Source organism: Pongo pygmaeus, chromosome 10 (assembly GCF_028885625.2).
Source record: "Pongo pygmaeus isolate AG05252 chromosome 10, NHGRI_mPonPyg2-v2.0_pri, whole genome shotgun sequence".
Taxonomy (NCBI): Eukaryota; Metazoa; Chordata; class Mammalia; order Primates; family Hominidae; genus Pongo; species Pongo pygmaeus.
Genome location: NC_072383.2, coordinates 73,431,261 through 73,457,353, shown reverse-complemented (window position 1 = coordinate 73,457,353; position 26,093 = coordinate 73,431,261). Strand labels below are relative to the sequence as shown.

At 38.7% G+C, this 26,093-nt stretch overlaps 1 protein-coding gene across 1 annotated transcript in view; it reads right to left on the bottom strand.

The window, feature by feature from the left end:
• Window positions 1–10,166: 10,166 nt before the first annotated feature.
• The window catches only part of GLIPR1L2 (GLIPR1 like 2), a 47,504-nt gene continuing 31,577 nt past the window's right edge, over window positions 10,167–26,093 (bottom strand). The window contains exons 4-6 of the mRNA XM_054443021.1: window positions 19,850–19,935; window positions 12,111–12,137; window positions 10,167–12,028 (exon numbers count right to left, since the gene is read on the bottom strand). Of these exons, the coding sequence (XP_054298996.1) occupies window positions 11,691–12,028; window positions 12,111–12,137; window positions 19,850–19,935 (451 nt within the window). The 3' untranslated portion in view covers window positions 10,167–11,690. The remainder of the gene's footprint in view (window positions 12,029–12,110; window positions 12,138–19,849; window positions 19,936–26,093) is intronic.

Sequence of the window (26,093 nt, the reverse complement as noted above, 5' to 3'; positions counted from 1 at the left end):
CCTGAAGATATGACAGAGATTGGTTCCCCTTTAAGGATCTAAAATCGGAGGAGTGGTAGTCCCTATCATATATATTTTGGAGACAGAGTGTATTAGTTTGTTTTCACACTGCTGATAAAGATGTACCCTCCAAATCTTATGTCCTCATATTTCAAAACCATTCATGCCTTCCCAACAGTCCCGCAAAGTCTTAACTCGTTTAAGCATTAACTCAAAAGTCCACAGTCCAAAGTCTCATCTGAGACAAGGCAAGTCTTTTCCTCCTGTGAGCCTGTGAAATCAAAAGCAAGCTAGTTACTTCCTAGATACAATGGGGGTACAGGTATTGAGTAAATACAGCCATTCCAAATGGGAGGAATTGGGTGTAACAAAGGGGTTACAGGGCCCATGCAAGTCTGAAATCCAGCAGGGCAGTCAAATTTTAAAACTCCAAAATGATCTCCTTTGACTCTGTGTTTCATATCCAGGTTACCCTGATGCAAGAAGTAGGTTCCCATGGTCTTGGGCAGCTGTGCCCCTGTGGCTTTGCAGGGTACAGCCTCTCTTCCAGCTGCTTTCATGGGCTGGCATTAAGTATCTGTGGCTTTTCCAGGTGCATGGTGCAAGCTGTTGGTGGATCTACCATTCTGGGGTCTGGAGGACAGTGGTCCTTTTCTCACAGCTCCACTAGGTGGTTCCTCAGTAGGGACTCTGTGTGGGGTCTCTGATGCCACATTTTCTTCCTCACTGCCCTAGCAGAGGTTCTCTATGAGGGCCCCGCCCTTGCAGCAATCTTTTGCCTGGGCATCTAGTTATTTCCATACATCTTCTGAAATCTAGGCTGAAGTTCCGAAACCTCAATTCTTGACTTCTGTGTACCCACAGGCTCAACACTACATGGAAGCTGCCAAGGCTTGAGGCTTCTACCATCTGAAGCAACAGCCCCAGCTGTACCTTGGCCCCTTTCAGCCATGGCTGGAGCAGCTGGGACACAGGGTACCAAGTTCCTAGGCTGCAAGCAGCACGGGGACCCTGGGCCCAGCCCACAAAACCACTTTTTCCTCCTGGCCTATGATGGGAGGGGCTTCCACAAAGGTCTCTGACATGGCCTGGAGATATTTTTCCCATTGTTTTGGAGATTAACATTAGACTTCTTGCTACTTATGCAAATTTCTGCAGCCAGCTTCAATTTCTCCCCAGAAGAAATTAGTCAGGCTGCAAATTTTCCAAACTTTTATGTTCTGCCTCCCTTATAAAACTGAATGCCTTTAACAGCACCCAAGTCACCTCTTGAATGCTTTCCTGCTTAGAAATTTCTCCCACCAAATACCCTAAATCATATTTCTCAAGTTCAAACTTCCACAAATCTGTAGAGCAGGGGCAAAATGCCACCAGTCTCTTTGCTAAAACATAACAAGAGTCACCTTTACTCTCGTTCCCAACAAATTCCTCATCTCCATCTGAGACCACATCAGCCTGGACCTTATTGTCCATATTGCTATCAGCATTTTAGTCAAAGCCATTCAACAAATCTCTAGGACATTTCTAACTTTCCCACATTTTCCTTTCTTCTTCTGAGCCCTCCAAACTGTTCCAACCTCCGCCTGTTACCCAGTTCCAAAGTAGCTTCCACATTTTTGGTTATCTTTTCAGCAATGCCCCACTCTACTGGTACCAATTTACTGAATTAGTCTTGTTCATGCTGCTGATAAAAACACACCTGAGACTGGGAAGAAAAAGAGGTTTAATTGGACTTATACTTCCACATGGCTGGGGAGGCCTCAGAATCATGGCGAGAGGCAAATGCACTTCTTACATGGTGGTGGCAAGAGAAAATGAAAAAGAAGCAAAAGGAGAAACTCCTGAAAAATCCATCAGATCTCGTGAGGCTTATTCTCTATCGCAAGAATAGCATGGGAAAGACTGGCCTCCATTATTCAATTACCTCCCCCTGGGTCCTTGCCAGAACACATGGGGATTCTGGGAGATACAATTCAAATTGAGATTTGAGTGGGAACACAGCCAAACTATATCACAGAATCTCACTCTGTTGCTCAGGCTGGAGTGAAGTGGCGCAATCTCAGCTCACTGCAACCTCCGCCTCCCAGATTCAAGCGATTCTCATACCTCAGTCTCCTGAGTACCTGGTATTACAGGCATGCACCACCAGACCTGGCTTATTTTTTGTATTTTTAGCAGAGGTGGGGTCTCCCCATGTTGCCCAGGTTGGTCCCAAACTCCTGTGCTCAGGCAATCCACTTACCTCAGCCTGCCAAAGTGCTAGGATTACAAGCATGAACCACAATACCTGGCCTATCCTATGTATTTTTAATGGACCAGTCTGCTCCCTGCTGAAAATAGATGGATCTTGGAGGAAACCTGTGGACTACCACAAGGTCAACCAAGTAATAGAACCAGTCATAGCTGCCATGGTGAATGTTGTATTATTACTTGAGCAGATTAATAAGGCCTCAGATATATAGCATGCAGCATTAGTTTGGCAAATGTGTTTTTTTAATCCTAATCAATCAAGAGAATAATAAATAGTTTGCATTCACATGGAAAGAATAAAATTTTGCCCTAGAGCTATGTTAACAGTTCTACCCATTGACAGAAAATATTTAGAAGAGATCTGGACTGTCTGGAATCCTGTACAATTTCAAATTGATTTATTATATTAATGGCATCATGCTGATCTGGCAGGATGAGCAAGAAGTGACTAGCATACTAGAGGTCTTTGTAAGGCATATGCACTCCAGAGGAATCTGTCACTTCAATAAGAACTTTAGAGATTCAGGGGTCAGGAAGATGCTGATGCACAAATTGCTGCATTTTTATTCTCTATTACAAAGACAGAAGCATAGAAACTGATAGGATATCAAGTGACCATGTGTCCAGAACCATCCATCATGATTTGTGTTTTGTCAGATTAAATCATAAAGTTAGGCAGTTCCAGTTACAACATACCTATAAGATGTAAATGGTACATTTAAGATTGTATCTAAGTAGAAACAGAGGGCATAAGTAAACTATGTAAGCAGACAACCTACAGCTCCATATTACCCACCACAGTTGTACCAGTAATCTTCTCTCAGCTCTCACTTAGCACCATATGAGAGAGGGGTTCCTGTCCCACTAGATAAAGGAAATGAAAAAAAGTTCATTCTTGGTTTATCAGTTGGTTGGCTTGACAGGTGGGTACAAGCTGAAAATGGACAATGGCTATATTACAGCCATACTCAGGGGTGGCCTTGAAAGACAGTGGTGAGAGAACATTTTCAAGGTGGAGCTTTGGATGTACCTGGCCATTCACTTTGTGTGAAAGCAGAAGTGGCCTGAGGTGAAAATAAGTGTGAACTGTGGCAAATGCCTGGCCAGAGGTCAGGGGTTTAGAAATAAAAGAATTGGAAGATCAGAAATAAGAGGGTCTGGGCCAATGGCATATGAATGGAGATATGGGAGTGGAAATGGTGTGTGAAAAGTTTTTATAGATTAATGCCTACCAAAGCCACTGAATAATCAACAGACAAAATGTCTCAACCAGTTGACATTAGTCAGCCTTGGTCCTTTTTCTACCCAGAATAAGAATTACAGGCAAATGGAATGCATGAATACAACACATAAGTCTGTTTGTATGAACTCCCACTTATTGAGGCTGATCCAAATACCTCTGTATGTATGACCTATCAACAATGTAGATGAGTCCCCACCATGCTACTATTTGAAAAGATCTACTGGCATTTTGTAATAAATTGACTATATTAGTCCCCTTCCATCGTGGAAAAGTCAATAGTTCTTTCTCGTTGGAACAGATAACTGTTCTGACACCCATTCTGGATATGAATTTGACTTTCCAGCCTTCAGAGTCTTAGCCAACATGCAATTTGGGGATTTACTGAGATCCTGATTCACAGGCATAGAATCCCACAGAAGCGAGCATCCAATCAGAGGTATCACTTTGCAGTAAAGGATTTTCAGGAGGGGTGTCCTGACTATGGAACCCACTGGTTGTATTATACATCACACTATGTAGAAATTGCTGGCCAATAAACCATTAGGATAGTCTTTTGAAGGTGCAGCTAAAATTCCAGGATAGAGGCAGTACAGTTGGTCCTCCATATCTGCAGGTGCTGCGTCTGTGGATACAGCCAACTGCAGATCAAAAATCCCACCCTCACCCACACCAAAGGGAGAGAGTGCCAAAGCACACTTTGGGACAAAGGAAACCAGACTGTGCACTGTCTTCTGCCTGAGAGCTCCCTGCTTGTGAGAAGACGATGACTGTGCCCCTCCCAGCAGAGAAATGGGTGTGGTGTTGGACTCTGTAGGGGAGGAGGGTGGTTCCACCACAACAGCCAGGCAGTAACAGTACCTGGAATGGATGTGGAAATAAGGTCTCCTCCCACCCTTCATCTACTGCTGTGGATGTTCCTGCTGGGAATTGACACAGTAGCAGCTGTCCCTGCTGGGAATTGGCACAATAGCACCTGGGGAGAACATTTCTAGGGCTATTGAGGGTTAATTCACCCCCACAGATGGTGTGCCTACTGGCCTAAGCTTGCACAAAGGGTGGGGCCCATCCCAATGTGGAGCATTCGCATTCCTATGGCAGAGTGCAAGTGAGTTGCAGAGCTGTCTGTTAAGGTTTGAGGGAAGAGGTTCTGCCCCAAGGCCATTTCAGGAGTAGCCACAGAATGGGAATGTTTCTTGACCTCAGCTGAATTGTGGGCTGAAGATAAGGACAATATCTATTTGAACCAAATAACAAAAGCCCCTGGACAGGTGTGTGATAGGGAAGCAGACTGTCTTCTTGTTTAGTGCAGCCTCCTTTATCTCCCCATAGTGGAGACCTCAGGACCCTGAGCCCCTCTCTGCCCCCCTGCCCCATCAGGGTGGGTGCTTCCACTAGTAATTGGGGTATTCAAAGGCGAGTTTGGAAGTCCAGCTCTGCCCAAATTTGTCCTTTGCTCTGGGCTGAGTGAGGAACTCAGGGCATTGAGTAGTCCACAGACCAGCCAACTGCCTGTGACAACAGAAATCCCCTTCCAGTGAACAAAGAAAAAGAACATAGGCATCAACCTCTGGGGTAGCCAGCTTTTACCCATAAGCACCACCTACTGGACTGGAAATTGAAGTGCCCAACCAAATATAAAACCTGCTGACTGAAGAGCACAGTGCTAGGGAATGAGATGAGCTTCCTGAGGCCTCCGCACTCTCAGCCCTGCAGAAGGTAGTGAGCCTGCTTATATACCCAATACATTGCTACTACAATCAGCATTTAAGAAAGCCACCACACAAAAGCTATCTATAACTAAGGAACTCATACAGAACCTTGGCTTACTGAAAGCACCCAGAATCAAAGCCAAATGATTATACACAATATACATTACAGTCACACCCTTGAGGGAAAAAAAGTGTCATTCAAAAGAAAGTAAATTCAAAAATAAAAAATGATGGCTTCCTCAGATGAGAAAGAATCAGCATAAGAATTCCAACAGTATGAAAAACCAGTGTCTCAACACTCCCAAAGGATCACACTAGCTCTCTAGCAATGGATCTTAATCAAAATGAAAATTCTAAAATGACAGATAAAGAATTTAAAATATGTATTGTAAGGAAGCTCAATGAGGTCCAAGATAAAGTTGAAAACCAACACAAAGAAATCAGAAAAAAATTCAGAATATGAATAAATAATTACTAAAGAAATACATATTAAAAAGCAAACAACTTCTGGAAATAAAAAAATTATTGAAGGAGTTACAAAATACAACCGAAAGCTTTAACAATAGACTGGAACAAGCACAAGAAAGACTTTCAGAGCTTGAAGACCAATCCTTTGATTTAACCTAGGCAGACAAAAATTTAAAAAATAAAATAAAATAAATCAACAAAGCCTTCAAGAAATATGGGATTATGTAAAGTGACCAAACCTATGACTTATAGGCATTCTTAAGCAAGAAGAAGAAGAAGTAAAAAGCTTGGAAAACCTATCCAAGGGTACAATTTGGGAAACCATCCCTAGTCTTGCTAGAGAATTAGGCATCCAGATACAAGAAGCAAAGAGAATCCCTAGATTCCTCATCAAGGTATATAGTCTTCAGACTATTCAAGTCAATGTGAAGGAAAAAATCCTAAAAGCAGCAAGAGAGAAACATATAATAACTTAAAAAGGAAATCCCATCAGACTAACAGCAGACTTCTCAGCATAAACCTTACAAGTCAGAGGAGATTGGAGTTCCATTCTTAATCTTCTTAAAGAAAGGAACTGCCAGCCAAGAATTCTGTATCCTCCTAAGCCAAGTTTCATAAATGAAGGATAAATGAAGTAGTTCTCAGACATGCAAATGCTAAGGGAATTTGTTAACACTAGCCTGGCCCTAAAAGAAATTCTCACAGAAATTCTAAACATAGAAACAAAAGGATAATATTTGCCATTATAAAAGAACACAAAAGAAAACTCATGGGTCTTATAAAGCAATTATAAGACTAGAAAGCAACTAGGTAACAATTAACATTATGACAAGAACAAAACCTCACATATCAATATTAATCTTGAATGTCAATGAACTAAATGCTCCACTTTAAAAATTTAGACTGGTGAATTCAATAAAAAGACAAATTCAACCATATGCTGCTTACAAGAATGCCACCTTATGGGTAAAGACTCAAAGTACAGGGGTGAAAAAAATATCCCACGCAAATGGAAACCAAAAGTGAACAGGAGTAGCTATACTTATATCAGATAAAACAGACTTTAAATCAACAACAGTAAAAAATAAAAATAAAAAAAAAGACAAAGAAGATCATTATATAATGATAAAGGGATCAATTCAATAGGGAGATATAACAACCTTAAGTATATATGTACCCCAAACTGGAGCACCCAGATTCATAAAACAAATATTCCTACATGTAAGAAAAGAGATCAACAGCAATAAAATAATAGTGGTGAGGCCAGGTGCAGTGGCTCACGCCTGTAATCCCAGCACTTTGGGAGGCCGAGGCGGGTGGATCACGAGGTCAGGAGATCGAGACCATCCTGGCTAACACGGTGAAACTCTGTCTCTACTAAAAATGCAAAAAATTAGCCGGACGTAGTGGCAGGCACCTGTAGTCCCAGCTACTCGGGAGGCTGAGGCAGGAGAATGGCATGAACCTGGGAGGCAGAGCTTGCAATGAGCTGAGATAGCGCCACTGCACTCCAGCCTGGGTGAAAGAGCGAGACTCCGCCTCAAAAAAAAAATAATAGTGGTGGGCTTCAATACCTGACTGACAATACTAGACAGATTATGGAGGCAGAAAATCAACAAAGTCTAGACTGAAATGATTCTAAACCAACTAGACCTAATAGACATTTACAGAACAGTTTGCACAATAACTGCAGAATATATATTTCTCTCATCAGTATGTAGAACATTCTCTAAAATAGACCATATACTTGGCCATAAAGCAAGTCTTAATACATTTAAAAAAATCAAAATCATATCAAGTATCTTCTTGGACCAGGGTAGAATAAAATTAGAAATCAATACCAAGAGGAAATCTCAAAACTATACAAATACATGGAAATTAAACAACTTGCTCCTGAATGATCTTTGGGTGAACAATGAAATTAAGGCAGAAATCAATAAAAAATTTTGAAACTAGATACACAACATACCAAAACCTCTGGGATACAGCAAAAGCAGTTCTAAGAGGAAAGTTTATAGTGTTAAATGCCTACATTAAAGAGATAGGAAGATCTCAAATTAACAACCTAACATTGTACCTAAAAAAAAAAAAAAACCTAGAAAAACAAAAACAAACAAAACCTAAAGCTAGCAGAGAAAAGAAATAAAAGATCAAAGAAGAACTAAATGAGATGGAGGCCAAAAAAATGATACAAAGGAGCAAAAAATGAAAAATTGGCTCTTTGAAAAGATAAAAAATATTGATAGACTGCTGGTTAGAATAACCATGAATAAAAGAGACAATTCAAATAAATGCAATCAGAAATAACAGGGACATTACATACCTGCCACTTGCATTGATTTCATGACTTCGTCTTTGGAATAGTGCTGTGATAAACATATGGATGCAGGTGTCTTTTCAATATAATGATTTCTTTTCCTTTGGGTAGTGATATGATTTGGTTCTGTATCACTACCCAAATCTCATCAGTAGCTCCCATAATTCCCATGAGTTGTGGGAGGGACCCAGTAGGAGATGATTGAATCATGCGGGTGGGTCTTTCCCATGCTGTTCTTGTGATAGTGAATGGGTCTCATGAGACCTGATGGTTTTAAAATGGGAATTTCTCTACATAAGCTCTCTCTCTGCCTGCTGCCATCCACGCAAGATGTGACTTGCTCCTCCTTGCCTTCTGCCATGATTGTGAGGCCCCTCCAGCCAGGTGGAACTGTAAGTCCAATAAATCTCTTTCTTTTGTCAAATGCCCAGTCTTGGGTAGGTCTTTATCAGCGGCGTGAAAATGGATTAATACAGTAAATTAGTACCAGTTAGAATGAGTCATTGCCGAAAAGATACCTGAAAATGTGGAAGTGACTTTGGAATTGGGTAACAGGCAGAGGTTGGAACCATTTGGAAGGCTCAGAAGAAGACAGGAAGATGTGGGAAAGTTTGGAACTTCCTAGAGACTTGTTGAATGGCTTTGACCAAAATGCTGATAGTGATATGAACAATAAGGTCCAGGCAGAGGTGGTCTCAGATGGGGATGAAGAACTTGTTGGGAACTGGAGTAAAGGTGACTCTTACTATGTTTTATCTAAGAGACTGGTGGCATTTTGCCCCTGCCCTATAGATTTGTGGAACTTTGAACTTGAGAGAGATCATTTAGACATCTGGATGTTGGGAATGAAGTTTTTGGTGTCGAAAAAAAAAAAAAAATGTGGGAACAAACGATCTCTCAGCCAGGTTAGCTGTACTTTCTGCAGAAAGGGTGCTACTCAGTAGCCATCCAGCCACGAGAGCACACCAAACAAAGGAGACAGAGTAATTTATAACCTGACATGTCTACCCTACTGCTGTGTCCAGTTTTCATTGTCTGGAATAGGACCTCACATTTCACACTTTACCTGATTTGTTATTAGTTTAAAACTTTCTTAATTAGGTAAGGGGAATAGAACAAAGAAAGAAAAGGAAGTTGCCCAGGGATAGTTAAGGAAGCATCTCCAAATAAGGAGTGGCATGCACTATGGGCTGGGGCTTGTCTACTTCTGTCCAGGCATGCTGGAGCAAGCTAGGACAGCTGATTTGGAATATATATATATAATCCACTATATATATATAAAATCCACTATATATATATAAAATCCACTATGTATATAATATATATATTATATATATAATATATATAAATAATCCACTATATATATATAATCCACTATATATATATATAATCCACTATATATATATATATATATATAGCAATCTTATAGTAAGAAATTGTGACTTTTTATAATCTTTGAAGAAGAACTCCCATTTCTCACATGGAGGAAGAAATTTCTAAGCAGTAAAGCTTTCAAGAGGTGACTTGGGTTGTTTTATAAAAGAAGCAGAGCATAAAAGTTTGGAAAATTTGCAGCCTGTCAATGTGATAGATAGAAAAACCTATTTTCTGAGGAGAAATTGAAGCTGGCTGCAGAAACTTGCCTAAGTAATGAGGAGATGAATGTTAATCTCCAAGACAATGGGGAAAATGTCTCCAGGCTGTGTCAAGAGTTTTTCACCAGAGCCCCTCCCATCACAGGCCTGGAGGCCTAGGAGAAAATGGTTTCCTGGGCCAGGCCCAGGTTCTGTTAGGCATACAGATACATAACAAGTTAGTCATGTGTGGGAATTAATAAATGAAGAATTGTACTTGTAAATGCATCAAATGTTCACAAATCCAAGGTCAGTTTTCTTATTTTAAAAATAGAAGCAATGCCAGCTCCACAAAATGGTTTTGAATATTAAATACTTAATGTGAAAGAAATTCGGAAGCTATGAAATACAACACAAATGTACAATAATAATAATAAATAACATCACTGTAGAGAACTAGCCCTTTTCTCTACCTAAGGCTTTTTCTCAGGGGACTGGTGGAACAGAGGCTGACTTCATAGATAGAAAAATATCTAATTTCTACAAACAGGAGCTCTTTGAAAAAAAACAAAGCAAAGGAAACAAATCAAACAGAAACACTCAAATCCAAGAGGATAGCTCAGGGCTTTTAAATATAATTCTCATCTTGCCCTACTTAGGAACAGGTTTTTAACAGAATATTGATACAACTAAAGAACAACAGAGTTAATACACATAGCATTTATACCATTTGAGGTATTTGGCTATGCTAGGTTTTTTTTTTTTCTTTCCCTCAGTGGAACCACACATTGAGAAATACAGCTTTAGAACACAATATTCTATCAAAACCAGAAAACAGAGATTGTTTTATTTGAAAACATCAGATATGTAGTGATTCTTTCTTTCAATGTCATTTCTTTCACTTAAACCTTCAGGTTTATTAAGCCTCTGATTCTCAATTAGAATAAGTTCCCTAAGTCCCTGTCATAAATAGAATTATATCAACCTTTCACATCTCAGTTACATTGAGTTCTAATAAGTGTGCAACAATAAGACAGCTGAGCATGGAATGGCAATTGGAAAAATATTATACATTGCTTTTTGCCTATTTTAAAATTGAGTAATAAAGGGTATTTATTATTTTGCCATATAAGGTGCTGAGTTCAGGAATATTTTCATGGGAATCAAGTTTTTCCCTCAGGTGTTTGCTTAGTGTACTTCACAACTACTATTGATTCCTTTACAAAGTTGATCCATGAATATTCATTGATGGAAGAGGTCTTAGTGGTCATCTAGTACTATCCATTTATTTTATAGCTAAAGAAATCTCCTATGCTAGGTATTTTTATTTAGTTCATTTATTAGTATTACTAGTGGTAAGTTGTTATCTTATTAATCTGTTAACTTTTACTACACATATTGAATAACAAGTTAATAATTTTTAAAAAATTTATTTATTTTATCATATAAATTTGGAAGCACCCAGATTCCTCTACCACAACTAATTAAAATTATGGCATTTATTAGCCCTTGGTGAGAGAAAATTACAGTGAGTCTTTAATGAAATATTGAACATGAATTATAAATAAGTTTGCATCCTAGCAGGATGTACAGGTACCACTTAAACTATTCCAAAAACCACAAAGACAAATAATAATATTAGATCCTTAATATCACATGAAAATACCACTACCACCAATAAAAACTATGACAGTAACAGTAAAAACAAAAAAATACAAATTTTATTCAATGGTTGTTCTGAACTTGGAATGATCTTAAGCACCTTACTATTTAAAACACAGAGACGGAAACATGTTTAGAAAATGAAAATTCCCTACTTTATTAGAATAACATAGTGAAATCTTAAAATTAATTAGACTGGTCAAATGTTTTTCAGTGTTTTTCTTGTCACATCATTATCTGTTCTTAGTGTCAAAGAGCCCACCTTACAAGTTTTTTGTTTCTTTGTTTTACAAATTTAAATTGATTGAAAAAGTATAGGAGAGAATGGAATAAAAAACATTCCAATGGTGGTTTGCATGTTTTCTTTCTTGTTAAAACTTAGTGTTTTACTTTTTTTTTGTCTGTCTTTTTTTTATTACACTTTTGGTTCATATTGGTGATATATCTTTTTCCTCCTCTTTCTACTCTTATTTTTCCTCTTCCTCCATCTTTTCTTTTTGTGTTTCCTCCTCCTCCTGCTCTCTCTCTTCTTTTTCCTCCTCCATTTCCATTATTTCCATTTCCATTTCCTCTTTCTCTTTCTTCTCTTCCTCTTTTTCCTCCTCTTCATTCTCTGCTTCAGATTCCTCAGGGGTAAATATCATTTGTTGTTCCAACAAGATATTTGGAAACTGAGACTGTACTATCAAAACAGTTATGACACACAGCATAAAACATAATATTCTCAATAATAAAATGAATGTGCACAGTGGATCACACACAACTGGCCGGGGCATTTCCCATTTTGGATACCAAAATCGGTAATCTGTAAACAAAGAAGAAATTGAAAGCTGGATTTCACATAAAGCAGTTAAATTGTTCAAGAAATAAAGGACAACAATACATACATGTGGCTTGGTCACGATCTGCATTACCTAGAAAGAAAAAGAAAGTCCACAAAAATTAGATAAAATTTCTTCTTTGTCTAAAAAATAAGATAATCTCCCAATAATAGTGTCACCTTCTCCTAGTTCTCAGGCATTATCTTTGAAGTCCTCCCTCCAACCAGTAGCCAATTTTAAAATACAATATATTCTCTTTTAGTGAAATCAGCCTGGTCTGCTACAGAAAGTATGGAAATATATGCATAAAGAGATATGCATTCTAGTGCTAATTCTGGCTTTACGTCATTGACCTTACATACATTTCTCCACTTCTGCCCTTAAAATATTGTTCCAGCTCCAACATTCTAGGATTCTACAATATCTCTTATTTTCATCTCTCTTTGCCCCCACAGATAACTCCTAATTAATCTTAGAAATCTATTCACTTTCCTCATTTAATTCTTATTTTCAGAAGCTTTCAGTTGCTCTTAATTTCCCAGATGGCAAAGTTAGCTCTATAGCCTGGCATTCAATATTTTTAGTTAACTAGTCCAATGAGATAATAATAGTTTTTAGGAAATAAATTCCCTTTCTTTCGCTCATTTGAGTTGAGAGATGTATCAGTCCATTTTCACACTGCTATAAAGAACTACCTGAGACTGGGTAATTTACAAAGAAAAGAGGTTTTGCCTGTAGTCTCAGCTACTTGGGAGGTTGAGGCAGGATAATCACTTGAACCCTGGAGGCAGAGGTTGCAGTGAGCCAAGATTGTGCCACTACATTCCAGCCTGGCGACAGAGCAAGACTCTGTCTCAAAAAAAAAAAAAAAAGAAAAGGTTTAATTGACTCATAGTTCTGCATAGCTGGGCCAGCCTCAGGAAATTTAAAATCATGGTGGAAGGTGAAGGGGAAACAAGGCATGTCTTACATGGTGGCAGGATGGAGAGTGAGGGGAGAACTGCCAAACACTTTTAAACCACCAGATCTTATGAGAATTCACTTACTATCATGAGAACAGCATGGGGGAAACTGTCCCCATGATCCAATCACCTCCCACCAGGTCCCTCCCTCAGCACTTGGAGATTACCATTTGAGACGAGATTTGAGTGGGAACACAGAGCCAAACCATATCATTCTGCCACAGCCCCTTCCAAATCTCATGTCCTTCTCACATTTCAAAACACAATCAGGCCTTTGCAAGGGTCCCCCAAAGTCTAAACTCATTCCAGCATTTACCCAAAAGTCCAAGTTCAAAGTCTCATCTGAGACAAGACAAGTCCCTTCCATCTATAAGCTTGTAAAATCAAAAGCAAGTTAGTTACTTCTAAGATACAATGAAGGTACAGGCATTCAGTAAATGCTCCCATTCCAAGTGGGAGAAATTGGCCAAAACAAAGGGGCTACAGGCCCCATGCAAGTTCAAAACCCAACAAGACAGTCAATACATCTTAAAGCTCCAAAATAATCTCCTTTGGCTCCATGTCTTACATCCAGGGCTGATGCAAGGGGTAGGCTCCCAAGGACTTGGGAAGCTCTGCCCCTGTGGCTCTGAAGGGTTCAGGCCCTGTGGCTGCTTTCACAGGCTGGCATTGAGTACCTGTGGCTTTTCCAGGCACATGGTGCAAGTTGTCATTCTGGGATCTGGAGGATGGTGGCCCTCTTCTCACAGCTCTATTATGCAGTGCCCCAGTAGGGACTCTGTGTGGGGGCCCCAACTCCACATTTCCCCTCTGCATTGCCCTAGTAGAGGTTCTCCATGAGGGCTCCACCCCTGCAGCAAACATCTGCCTGGACATCCAGGTGTTTCCATACAGCCTCTGAAATCTACACGAAGGCTCCCAAAGCTCAACTCTTGTCATCTATGCACCTGCAAGCCTAACACCACATGGATGCTGCCAAGGTGCTACTAAGGCTTGGGGCTTGCACCCTTTAAAGCAATGGCCTGAGCTGTACCTTGGCCCCTTGAGCCACAGCTTAAGCTGGAATGGCTGGGAGGCAGGGCACCATGTCCCAAGGCTACACAGAGCAGTGGGGACCCGGGCCTGGCCCATGAAACAATTTTTCCCTCCTAGGCCTCTGGGCCTGTGATGGGAGTGGCTGCCATGAAGATCTCTGAAATATCCTGGAGACATTTTCCCCATTGTCTTGGTGATTAACATTTGGCTCCTTGTTACTTATGCAGATTTCTGCAGCCAGCTTGAATTTCTCCCCAGAAAAAAAAATATATATATTTTTTCTACCACATGGTCAGGCTGCAAATTTTCCAAACTTTTATGCTCTGCTTCCCTTTTAAACATAGGTTTTAACTTCAGATCATCTCTTTGTGAATACATAAGACTGTATGCTTTTACAAAAAGCCAGGTCACATCTTGAGTGCTTTTCTGCTTAGAAATTTCTCCTGCCAGATACCCCAAATCATCTATCTCAAGCTCAAAGTTCCACAGATTTCTAGGGCATGGGTAAAAATGCCACCAGCCTGTTTGCTAAAGCATAACAAGAATGACCTTTATTCCAGTTCCCAACAAGTTTCCCATCTCCATCTGAGACCACCTCAGCCTGGACTTCATTGTCCATATCACTATCAGCATTTTGGTCAAAACTATTCAACAAGACTCTAGAAAGTTCCAAACTTTCCCACATCTTCCTGTCTTCTTCTGAGCCCTCCAAATGGTTCCAACCTCTGCCTGTTACCCAGTTCCAAAGTTGCTTCCACATTTTCAGGTACCTTTTCAGCAATGCCTTACTACAACTGGTACCAATTTCATGTATTAGCTGATTTTCACATTACTAAAAACAACTACCTGAGACTGGGTAATTTATAAAGAAAGGAGGTTTAATTGACTCACAGTTCTGCATGGCTGGAGAGGCCTCAGGAAACTTACAATCATGACAGAGGGTGAAGGGGAAGCAAGGCACATCTTACATGGTGGCAGGAGAGGCGGGGGTCAACTGCCAAACACTTTAAACCATCAGATCTCATGAGAACTCACTCACTATCATGAGAACAGCATGAGAGAAACTGCCCCCCGGTCTAATTACCTCCCACCAGGTCCCTCCCTTAACATGTGGGGATTACAATTCAAGATGATATTTGGGTGGGGACACAGAGCTAAACAATATCATGATGGTCAGATAACCAGTCCTGAATTCCACTAGGAAGCATAGTGGGAGGATAAATGAGTTCTCACATAGAGAACCCAATAACAACAAAGAACTTTGTCTTGCAATAATATTACTCTTAGGGGAAAATTTAGAATTCATTATTAAGGCACCTTGGAGATGAACTGACCTTCCTTTGGATCTTTGCGGTTATTTTAGCCTTTTGCGCTTGGTCTTACTTCATATTTTATGTAATGATTTCTATATTAGATTTTCTTTTAAAAAGTCTTTTGTCATATAGTTTGTATTTTCTCATTTGGTATTTGTGTGTCTATTCATACCTTAGTATGAGCAGTTATGTAATAGTATGTTTCTTCTTTGCATCTTTCTTCACTTCTCATCATTAATTTTCATTGATTATATATTTCATTAAATAGTTACATACATTTAAATTTACTTACACCTCTATTGTTTATCAGCTTTAAATAGTCTATTTAGTATCTTTGGCCCTTAGCTATAAATGATGAGGAAATAAGCATATTTTTTCTATCTCTCTCTTCTCCTCCCAAGTTTTATTAATTGTATCATTTGTATGTTTCCAATATTTCTTGTATTTTTTTTTGTGACTATAACTGTCAGATTGTTTTAGTTTTAGTCTATCCATTAAGATTCAGGGCTCACAGAGAGTTCTTTCACTCAAGTTTTTTCATTCATCTCTTCTTTTTGGTGAATGTCATCCTTTAGTTTATTGAAGAAGTGCTCATGAGAACTACACACCAAATGTAAATGCATGCTCCCAAAACATCTATTTCATTACACTTGAATAATAGGTTTTGCTGTATATAAATTCTTGGTTGACACTTCTTATATTAAGGGTATATAGGCATCATTCCACCATCTCTTAGCATTTACTGTTATGGTAGAGAAGTTTGAAGCCAGACTGAATTTTCCCCCTTTACGTGGGAACATCAATTGCCAAAGCAGCATTACTACCACGTGAGTGTGAAGCCAATTTTGTATTGTAGAGCTGAAACCAGGAAGTACAGTTCTGTGAATTATTTTCTCTGTATAGCTTCAGGTAAGAGTTTGCCAATGACAGGAATGCAAATGAAATAGGAAAGATATAAGAAAAGCAACCACCAGGGGTGATGGTAGCCCAGGTAAGATGGATTAATGTGAGTTTCACAGTGGCTTCTTAGTATAATACAATGGAGAACTATCTGCTTTGTTGCCACTTCTCTGCCTTACTGTGGCCACTTCCCTGACCTTCACTCCCTTAGTGTTTACAGTATTCAGATAAACTGTATTTCCTATGTTAAATACTTTATTGCTAAAATACTTAGAGTGACTATTTTTCTGATTCAACCCAGACTGTTAAACTTCTTAATAACTGATCTTACATTTTTGCTTGGATGCTTTAAGATTCTTTCTTTTCCACTGAATTCCAGTAATTTACTAGTCTATGTCTACTGTGTTGACTATTTTGTGTCACTTTTTCCTGGCACATAGCGTGCACTTTCAATGTTTAGATTCAAGTATTTTTATTTCTGTAAAATTTGTTTTATTACTTATTTAAGTATCTATATATCTCTCTCTAGTTGTATTTTCTGTTCTATTGTTTTGGTTCTGTTCTTGAGGCCCTACAATTATTCACATGTTGAAACTGAGTCCATAGTTATAGTTTTATCTGTGTATATATAAACATTTATATATATGTTTATTAAAATTCTCAATTTCCAACACTTAAAATTCCAATTCACCACCTTAAAATTCATGCTTACTTTTTTCCTTTACATATTTGTATTCCATTTCTGACAGTGAGAAAACTAGCCCCCATTATACTTAATTAATTTATTTTTTTGATCAATCCCCCAGTATGCTGATCTCCCATCATTGTCTCTAGACCCTAGCACACATAGGTGCCCTCCTCACTCTGCTTAGACACTCAGATTTAGCAAATAAAAATAAATGATGTCAGGTTACATTTGAATCTCAGAAAGCAATAAATATTGTTTAGTATAAGTCTGTCCAATGTAATATTTGGAATATGTTTATGCTGAAAAATTGTCTTGTATTAATCGGCCAACTTAGGGGCTGGCCCTATGCTGGGACACCCTCCCACCCTGCTCAGACTTTGAAACCCAGCTCTGGGCTTCTGCATGTGTGGATTCCTTCCTTACCCCACTTGGGACCTGACTTCACCCATGTCAAGTCATCTTCCCCACATTAAAACTTTCCTCACCTAATTTGCACTCAGACACCTCATGTATGATTGCCCCTAAGTATGGATGCCCCCTTTACTGGCTTAGGTTCTGAAATCTCTTCTCAGCCCACTCCAACATGGACTCTTCTCCTTATTCTTCTTGGCCTCCAACAACCACTGCCAGACCTTCCCCCCAGGGATGGCTTCCTCACTGGCTCAGACTCTCCATTCCATCCCATGTTGATGCTCTCCTCACCTTGCCTGGGCACAGATGCCACATACTGAGTCATCCCTGCATGGACATCTTTTTATTCTGCTCTGGCTCTGATACCCCAAACCTCATGTATGGACAGTTACTTCATTCCATGAGGGCTCTGACTTCCCACACGTGGCCACATCTCTATGTGGATGGCATCCTCACCTTGCTTAGGTTTCCTTTCCATACCCACTGCATCTCGTGTGGATCCTTTGTTATGCTGTTTAGGCTCTAACATATCACCTCTGGATGCCCCTCTGTGTAGATGACTACATTCCCCTGACCTGCCCAATGACTTTAGGATTGAATTTCACAGAAAAAGAAAGACAAGGAAAAGAGGAAGAGTGAGAGTTTGCATCTTGATTCAAGTGAAGCGAGAGCAGAAATGTTAGAGTGGATTCATCCCTGCAATGGTGTTATAGTACAACTGTCCACTAGTTTTTGTTTCTGTTTTTTCTTCAGCACAAAAACATAATATATTTGGGAGGCTGAGGTAGGAGGATTACTCGAGGCCAGGAGTTCGAGACCAGCCTGGGCAACACAACAAGATCCTATCTCTGCAAAAAATAAAAAAAAAATTAGCTGGGCATGGTGGCACATGCCCATAGTCTTAGCTACTTGGGAGGCTGAGGCAGGAGGATCACCTGAGCCCAGGAATTCGAGGTTACAGTGAGCTTGATCATGCCACTGCATTCCAGCCTGTGTGACAGAGCAAGACCCTGTCTCTTTTCCAGAATCTACAAAGAACTTAAACAAATTTACAAGAAAAAAACAAACAACCCCATCAAAAAGTGGGCAAAGGATATGAACAGACACTTCTCAAAAGAAGACATTTATGCATCCAACAAACATATGAAAAAAAGCTCATCATCACTAGTCATTAGAGAAATGCAAATCAAAACCACAATGAGATACCATCTCATGCTAGTTAGAATGGAGATCATTAAAAAGTCAGGAAACCACAGATGCTGGAGAGGATGTGGAGAAATAGGAACACTTTTACACTGTTGGTGGGAGTGTAAACTAGTTCAACCATTGTGGAAGACAGTGTGGTGATTCCTCAAGGATCTTGAACCAAAAATACCATTTGGCCCAGTAATCCCATTACTGGGTACATAACCAAAGAATTATAAATCGTTCTACCATAAAGACACCTGCACACGTATGTTTACTGCAGCACTGTTCACAATAGCAAATACTTGGAACCAACCCAAATGCCCATCAATGATAGACTGGATAAAGAAAATGTAGCACATATACACCATGGAATACTATGCAGCCATAAAAAAGGATGAGTTCATTTCCTTTTCAGGGACATGGATGAAGCTGGAAACCATCATTCTCAGCAAACTACCACAAGAACAGAAAACCAAACACTGCATGTTCTCACTCATAAGTGGGAGTTGAACAATGAGAACACATGGACACAGGGAGAAGAACATCACACACCAGGGCCTGTTGGGGGTGGGTGCTAGGGGAGGAATAGCTTAGGAGAAATATCTAATGTAGATGACGGGTTGATGGGTGCAGCAAACCACCATGGCATGTATATACCTATGTAACAAACCTGCACGTTCTGCACAGGTACCCCAGAACTTAAAGTATAATAATTAAAAAACAACATAATATGCTATTTACTTATTATCCAAATTTATCTCCTACCATATTCCTCTAAGCATTGTATATTTTAGCTATAGTTATAGTTTTGGAGTATATTCTCTCATGTTTGGAAAAACTAAAAGAAAAATATAATCGAACATATTTTCTACTTTTTACTTTTGAAACATTTGGAGATTTCAGCTTTTCGGAGGAAAAACTAAAAGAAAAGGTTATTAAATACATGCTACTTCATAAATATTTTGGAATATACTATCCTTTAAAGCAGTTATTATCAAACAGGATGCTGTTTGGGCATAAACTGTGAAGCTTTTTAAGGGTATAACTGTTCTCATTCTTTCTTTCTGACACTCTGGTATGTCCTCAGGGGAAGGAATAGGGTTAAGATAGAACAGAAAAGGCACTGCAATTTAGAAAAATCTAAAGATGGTACTGTGTCAACCATCCTTTGATAACATAATAGTAGCATTCTGATCAAAGGAATAATATTAACATGACCATAAAAAACTAGTGTTCAATCGCTTATTTTTCTTGTTGTCCAATCCATTATGCATTTTTTTCATGTTTAAGTTGTTTTCTTTATCTTACTGCATAGAAAATCTGTGCATTTGTCACGTCGGCCACATCGAGTACAAAATATTCCTGGTTCATAAGGTCTTCTCGTCAGTGTTCCTCTACAAACAAAAAAGCAGAAAACATTTAGTTAGAATAAGCTTCCATTTTTACATGTAATGTAAATAATATAGTTACTAATTTTTAATCAGGTTAAAAAGGCGGGTTAAGAAACTGGACTTAAGGAAATACTTTAATTAGAGATTCAATGTTTCCCTTTTGTTCTCCCCCAGGAAACAGTCTTTTCTGAAACAAATTCCCATGCCCTAGAAACAAAGTATTATAATTAAATATAAGAATGGGTTTTAAAGCTTCTTTCATTTTAGTTCATAGCAAAATGTATCCTTTAAAAATGAATGATGTAGACTGGGTGAGGTGGCTCATGCCTGTAATCCCAGCACTTTGGGAGGCTGAGGCAGGCAGATCACGAGGTCAGGAGATCGAGACCATCCTGGCTAACATGGTGAAACCCTGTCTCTACCAAAAATACAAAAAATTAGCCAGGCACGGTGGCGGGTGCCTGTAGTCCCAGCTACTCGGGAAGCTGAGGCAGGAGAATGGCGTGAACCCAGGAGGTGGAGCTTGCAGTGAGCTGAGATGGGCCACTGCACTCCAGCCTGGGCGACAGAGCGAAGACTGTCTCAAAAAAAAAAAAAAGAATGATGTAGGCTGGGTGGGGTAGCTTCCCCACCTGTAATGCTGGTGCTTTGGGAGGCCAAGGTGGGATAATCTCTTGAGACCAGGAGTTTGAGACTAGCCTAGGTAACATAGCAAGACCTCGTCTCTTCAAAAAGATATATTTTTTTAATTAGCCGGGCATGGTGCGTGCCTGTATTCCCAGCTACTCGGGATACTGAGGAGGGAGGATCAGTTGAGTCCAGGAGTTTGCGGCTGCAGTGAGCTATGACTGTGCCACTGCACTCTAGCCTGGGCAACAGAGCAAGGCTCCGTCTCTAAAATAAAGAAATAAAGAAATAAAATTTAAAAATAAATGATATAGAATTTTTTATAATTAATTGCTTCCTGGTTGGCCCAAATACATAAAAAGTTTCATAGAAATGATATATTAAGTATCTGTAGAGTTTACAAAATTCTGAAATGCTTGTGTCCCAAAGACTTATCTGCATGAATTATTTTGGGGGTGTATATAAAAATACATAAATTTATAAAGAAGCAAATAAATATAAATGGGAGTTTACAAAGTTGATTTAACCCATTGTACAGAGCTAAAGAGAGAAGTAAGAAATAATTACATCAATTGCCTACAGCTAAATGAGAAAAAAGGCCCTAAAGTACTTTTAAATTGGGAAATTTAAATAAATGATCTAGGATAAGAAAGGTAGAGAAAACAAGCAGGGAAAAGATACATTCGAGTGGGGGCAGCATCATTAATACTGGTAATTTAATCAGTATTGCCTATTTACCTGGTATATAATTGGGAGCTATAAAAACAAACATTCATTATTTAAGTCCTTGGTTAGGCCTTCTAGAAGAATGGCCAAGCCTAAGAAATATATATTCAAAAACCTGAGTATCACATTTCTCAGATATATCTTATTTAATCAGAGAGTTTGGGTGATACCCAATAAGGCATCTGATACCCTTGAATTGTAAGCATTCAAGTCCATCAGGAACATCCAGAGGTTTGTGGTTATTTGTAGATCATATATCACTTCTTCAATTTCACTGTTCTATTATCCAACTATTTCAAGAAAGAAATGCATTTTGTTTAGAACCCAGCCAGAGCAGAAACTCACAAGTTGATCTAGTCACCTTTAGCTACACCCTGGTCTATTTTTCCTGTCCCAACCCCTTTTCACCAAAACAGATGCCTCCAACACAAAAGCAGATGCATTGTCTCCTAAGGTCCCAAGGATGGGGGACCTCTGTCCATAAAACTGAAAATAAATAAATCCACACTGTGGTAGACTACAGTGAGTCCCCCTTTCAAAGATTTGAGTTTTATAATCATTATTTCTATTAGACAGCCAGAAATGTCAGGCTAATACCCTCCCCTATGTTGATCTTCCTCTAGTTCTGAGTTTCTAAGAATGTGAACCTAAATCAACTTGAGCCTGAATCCACAACACAACTCCCAACTTCAACTGGAATTATTGGGCCAGATTAGGAGGAAATAATAGGTAACTATCTATAAGCAGCAAAGTCCACTGAAATTTCACAGCTGCCCTGGCAGTGCCTTAGAAAATTTGCATTTTCTAAGAAGCAGACCAGTGGTTCACCAAGACCAAGTCAAGACTCTTGAACATAGTCTTCTAGAACTTTTCTTAGCCTCTATCTGGCCATAGCCTCAGTACAATGCTACCTATAGAGCATGTGTCCAGATCCTAGATAAGGACATGTTACCTGGGCGGCCTAACAGACAAGTGTACCCATTTCCAACCCCAAGTTCATTAGAAGGTCATTATTCAAACTCTGTAATAGATACACAGTCTTTCAAAATGAGAGCACAATTCTGGCGGTGGTAGAAACTTTCTTTGCCTACACTAGACTCGTATCTGCCACCATCTTGTTCATCAAGGAGGTAACCCAGCCCATAGCTTGACAACCTAGCAATTACAATTTGTAGGCAGATTCTTCAAAGTTCTCCATCCAGACTCACATAGTCTGTACACTATTCACAGAACAAGAGCCAAAGCACATGAAACAGATGTCGAGTTTTCCATCTCATACAGCCAGAACAACTAGACTACTTACAACAACTCATTTCATTTTTCACTACTTCTTATGTATCACCACAACACTGACTTCTAGTTTGTTTCTGGAAGATCTATAGGTTTTCCAAGAAGACTTATTTTTTTCCAAGAAGAATCTATTCCAGTAAGTTTAAGAGAAATACAGTGTAGGCAGCAGCAAGGAAGATAAACTATAATAGAGATCCCATCTGGCTGTCTTTCTGCAACATCTAATATATTTGTCTTTGCCAAAAATTCCATGACTACTTCCTGGGCCTATTCAAGGTCAACAAAAGTATGAACTCTGTTGTTTTTTTGTCTCAAATTATCCCTGTATGTGCAAAGCTATTTTATTTATATCACTTTCTGTAAAACTTTGTTGGCTAGGTCTCCTCCCTTCACTTAACATATCCTGCACCTAAAGGACTGTGGAACACAGTTAAACAGTTAAAACAGTTAAACAGTTAAAGCTCCTTTAAGGTTGATATTATTTAGCTGTGCCATTCTCTAATCCTCCTTGAGAGAGATATTTACCTTCAGATCATGCCTCCTTATTCACTGAAGACTTTGGCACCTGACACATCATTTTTAGTCAATCGTTTTTCATTTTCTCAGAAGTTGGTACCTATTTGATCACAACATTCATATGGATAATTCATCCAATAACTTGGTTTTTCCATTACTAGATGTCTTTACCACCAAAATGCTTCCCGATTCTCCATAGTGGTCACTTTTATAGCTACATTCTGGGTCCTGTTACCTCTTAAAACAGCTCCACCTCTGAACTCACAAAATCAGACATTTCACTCACTGGCTATAACCTCCCATCTTCCTTCCAGGGTGCTCACTTATTTACTCCTGCCACACTGCTTCATTAATTTCACTGAGGTGTCATGTCTATTTTCTCTCCTATTTTCTCCCTATCCATTATATTGTCTCTTCTTTTATTCATTTAATTTTTAAAATTATACTTTAAATTCTTGGGTACATGTGCAGAACGTGCAGGTTTGTTACATAGGTATACATGTGCCATGGTGGTTTGCTGCACCCATCAACCCACCATCTACATTAGGTATTTCCCCTAATGCTATCCCTCCCCTCACACCCCACCCCCTGACAGGCCCCAGTGTGTGATGTTCCCCTCCCCGTGTCCATGTGTTCTCATTGTTCAACTCCCACTTATGAGTGAGAACATGTGGTGTTTGGTTTTCTGTTCTTGTGATAGTTTGCTGAGAATGATGGTTTCCAGCTTCATCCATGTCCCTGCAAAGGACATGAATAAGAGAGGACACAAACAAATGGAAAAACATTCCATACTCATGGATAGGGGGAAACAATATCATGAAAATGGCCATACTGCCCAAAGCAATTTATAGATTCAATGCTATCCCCATCAAGCTACTATTGACTTTCTTCACAGAACTGGAAAAAACTACTTTAAATTTCATATGGAACTAAAAAGAGCCCGAATAGCCAAGACAATCCTAAGCAAAAAGAACAAAGCTGGAGGCATCACGTTACCTGACTTCAAACTATACTACAATGGAACAGAACAGAGGCCTCAGGAATAACACCACACATCTACAACCATCTGATCTTTGAAAAACCTGACAAAAACAAGCAATGGGGAAAGGATTCCCTATTTAATAAATAATTTTTTCTATACTCAGATTCATACATGTGTTCCTTTATAGTTTCTGGACTTTAATGTTCTGATAGGTAAGTCCTTATACCTTCCAAACTGTAAGTAAATTCACTAATATAGCCTTCATGACTTCACTTTTTAATGTTTAAGTCTTTTATGTATTAGAAATTTATTTCTCTAAGCTGAGTGAAAAACTCAGTTTTACTTTTATCCAGCCAGTAGGCTCTCCTAATTCCATTACTTAAATACTTTAACCAGTGATTTTAAATGCCAACTTTATCACAATCATTACATATGGATTTGGATCTACTTATTGACCCTCATCTATATAACACAATAAGGGGAAATATTTATAAATTACATTACATAAAATGTAATGTGCAATGTCTTTGGCACACTTACTACAAAATTATATTTAACTAAATGAAAGTTCCTGTAGTCAACTGCAGATCCAACATGCCTAAAAATAAAAGTTATTTTCCCTCCACTCTATATATTTTCCTAGCTCAGTTAATAACATTACCTATCAATGAAGCATAAATTCTTATGGACATCTTTGTGTCTTTTGTAATATTTAAGTTTTAGAGTAATCGAATTAATATTGTTTTATTTTGTTTTTTAAAATTGTACTTAAAATGTGTGAGTTTTTATCTTTGAAAATGAAAAATAAGGACTAGTAAATAATTATATGTAAATATTGTTTCAGTTTTTTTCTGATACATTATGAAGTATTCTAATCTTTATGCAGATATCTTTGCAGATTAGGAACATTTTCTTTTCTTTATTATTTCTCTTTCCTTGGCTCTTCTCTATTCTTTAGAAACACCAATTTGTAGATTTATATGCCATACATATTTCCTTTATTTTTTCATATATATTTTGACCTCTATTCTTCACCTTTGTGTTTCTGAGAAAAATTTTCAAGGTTGCTTTGACTTGTTATTTCCTGTATGCATGGCCAGGTCTGTTTTATTCTTCCATTCTGCATTAATTTTCTGTAACTATATTAACAAATTACCACAAACTTGGTGGCTAAAACAACATTAATTTATTCTCTCACTGTTCTGGAGGCCCAAAGTCCAAAATCAAGGTGTTGGCAGGGCTGTGCTCCCTCTAAAGGCTCTTAAGAATCTGTTCCTTGATTTTTCCAGCTTCTGGTGGCCTTAGCTCCTTGGCTTGTGGATGCATCACTGTAGCTGCTTCCACTGTGGTCACACTACCTCCTCTTCTGTGTGTCTTATGCTGAATCCTCCTCTCCATCTCTTACAAGTATACATGTGATTGCATTTAGCCCTCACCCAAATAATCTAGAATAAACTCCTTCTCTCAAGATTCTTATATTAACCACATCTTTGCCATATTAGGTAATATTCACACTTTTGCCATTTAAGTAATATTGACAGGTTCTGGAAATTAGGACCTAAACATAACGTTGGTAGAGGGGCACCATTCATCCCACTATACCTTTTAATTTTCAATTTGGTTGTTTTACATTCATTTCTACCCAGTATTTTATAATATTGTAATGGATTGATTTTTCTACCAACTATCCTTAAGAGAGATAATGTGATTGCCTATTTTAGGTACATAATCAAATAAGAATTGGACTGACTTGACTGATAACTGTTCCAATCTAGATCCTTCAAGGTAGACTTGCCAATATTTGTATCAAAGGAAAAATGGTTAACAGAAATTTCAAGACAAAGAAGCTTATGCAAAAAGAGAGTAGCAAGAAAAAAAGTGTAATTTCAACAACTGGTAGCTTCATCTTGTCACTGTAGTCATCTGAGACCCCAGTATTCACTATTCTTATTAAGGTCACCAAATACCTTCATCTCATCTAATGGAACTGTCAGTTCTCCTTCCTCAATTTCTCATTCTC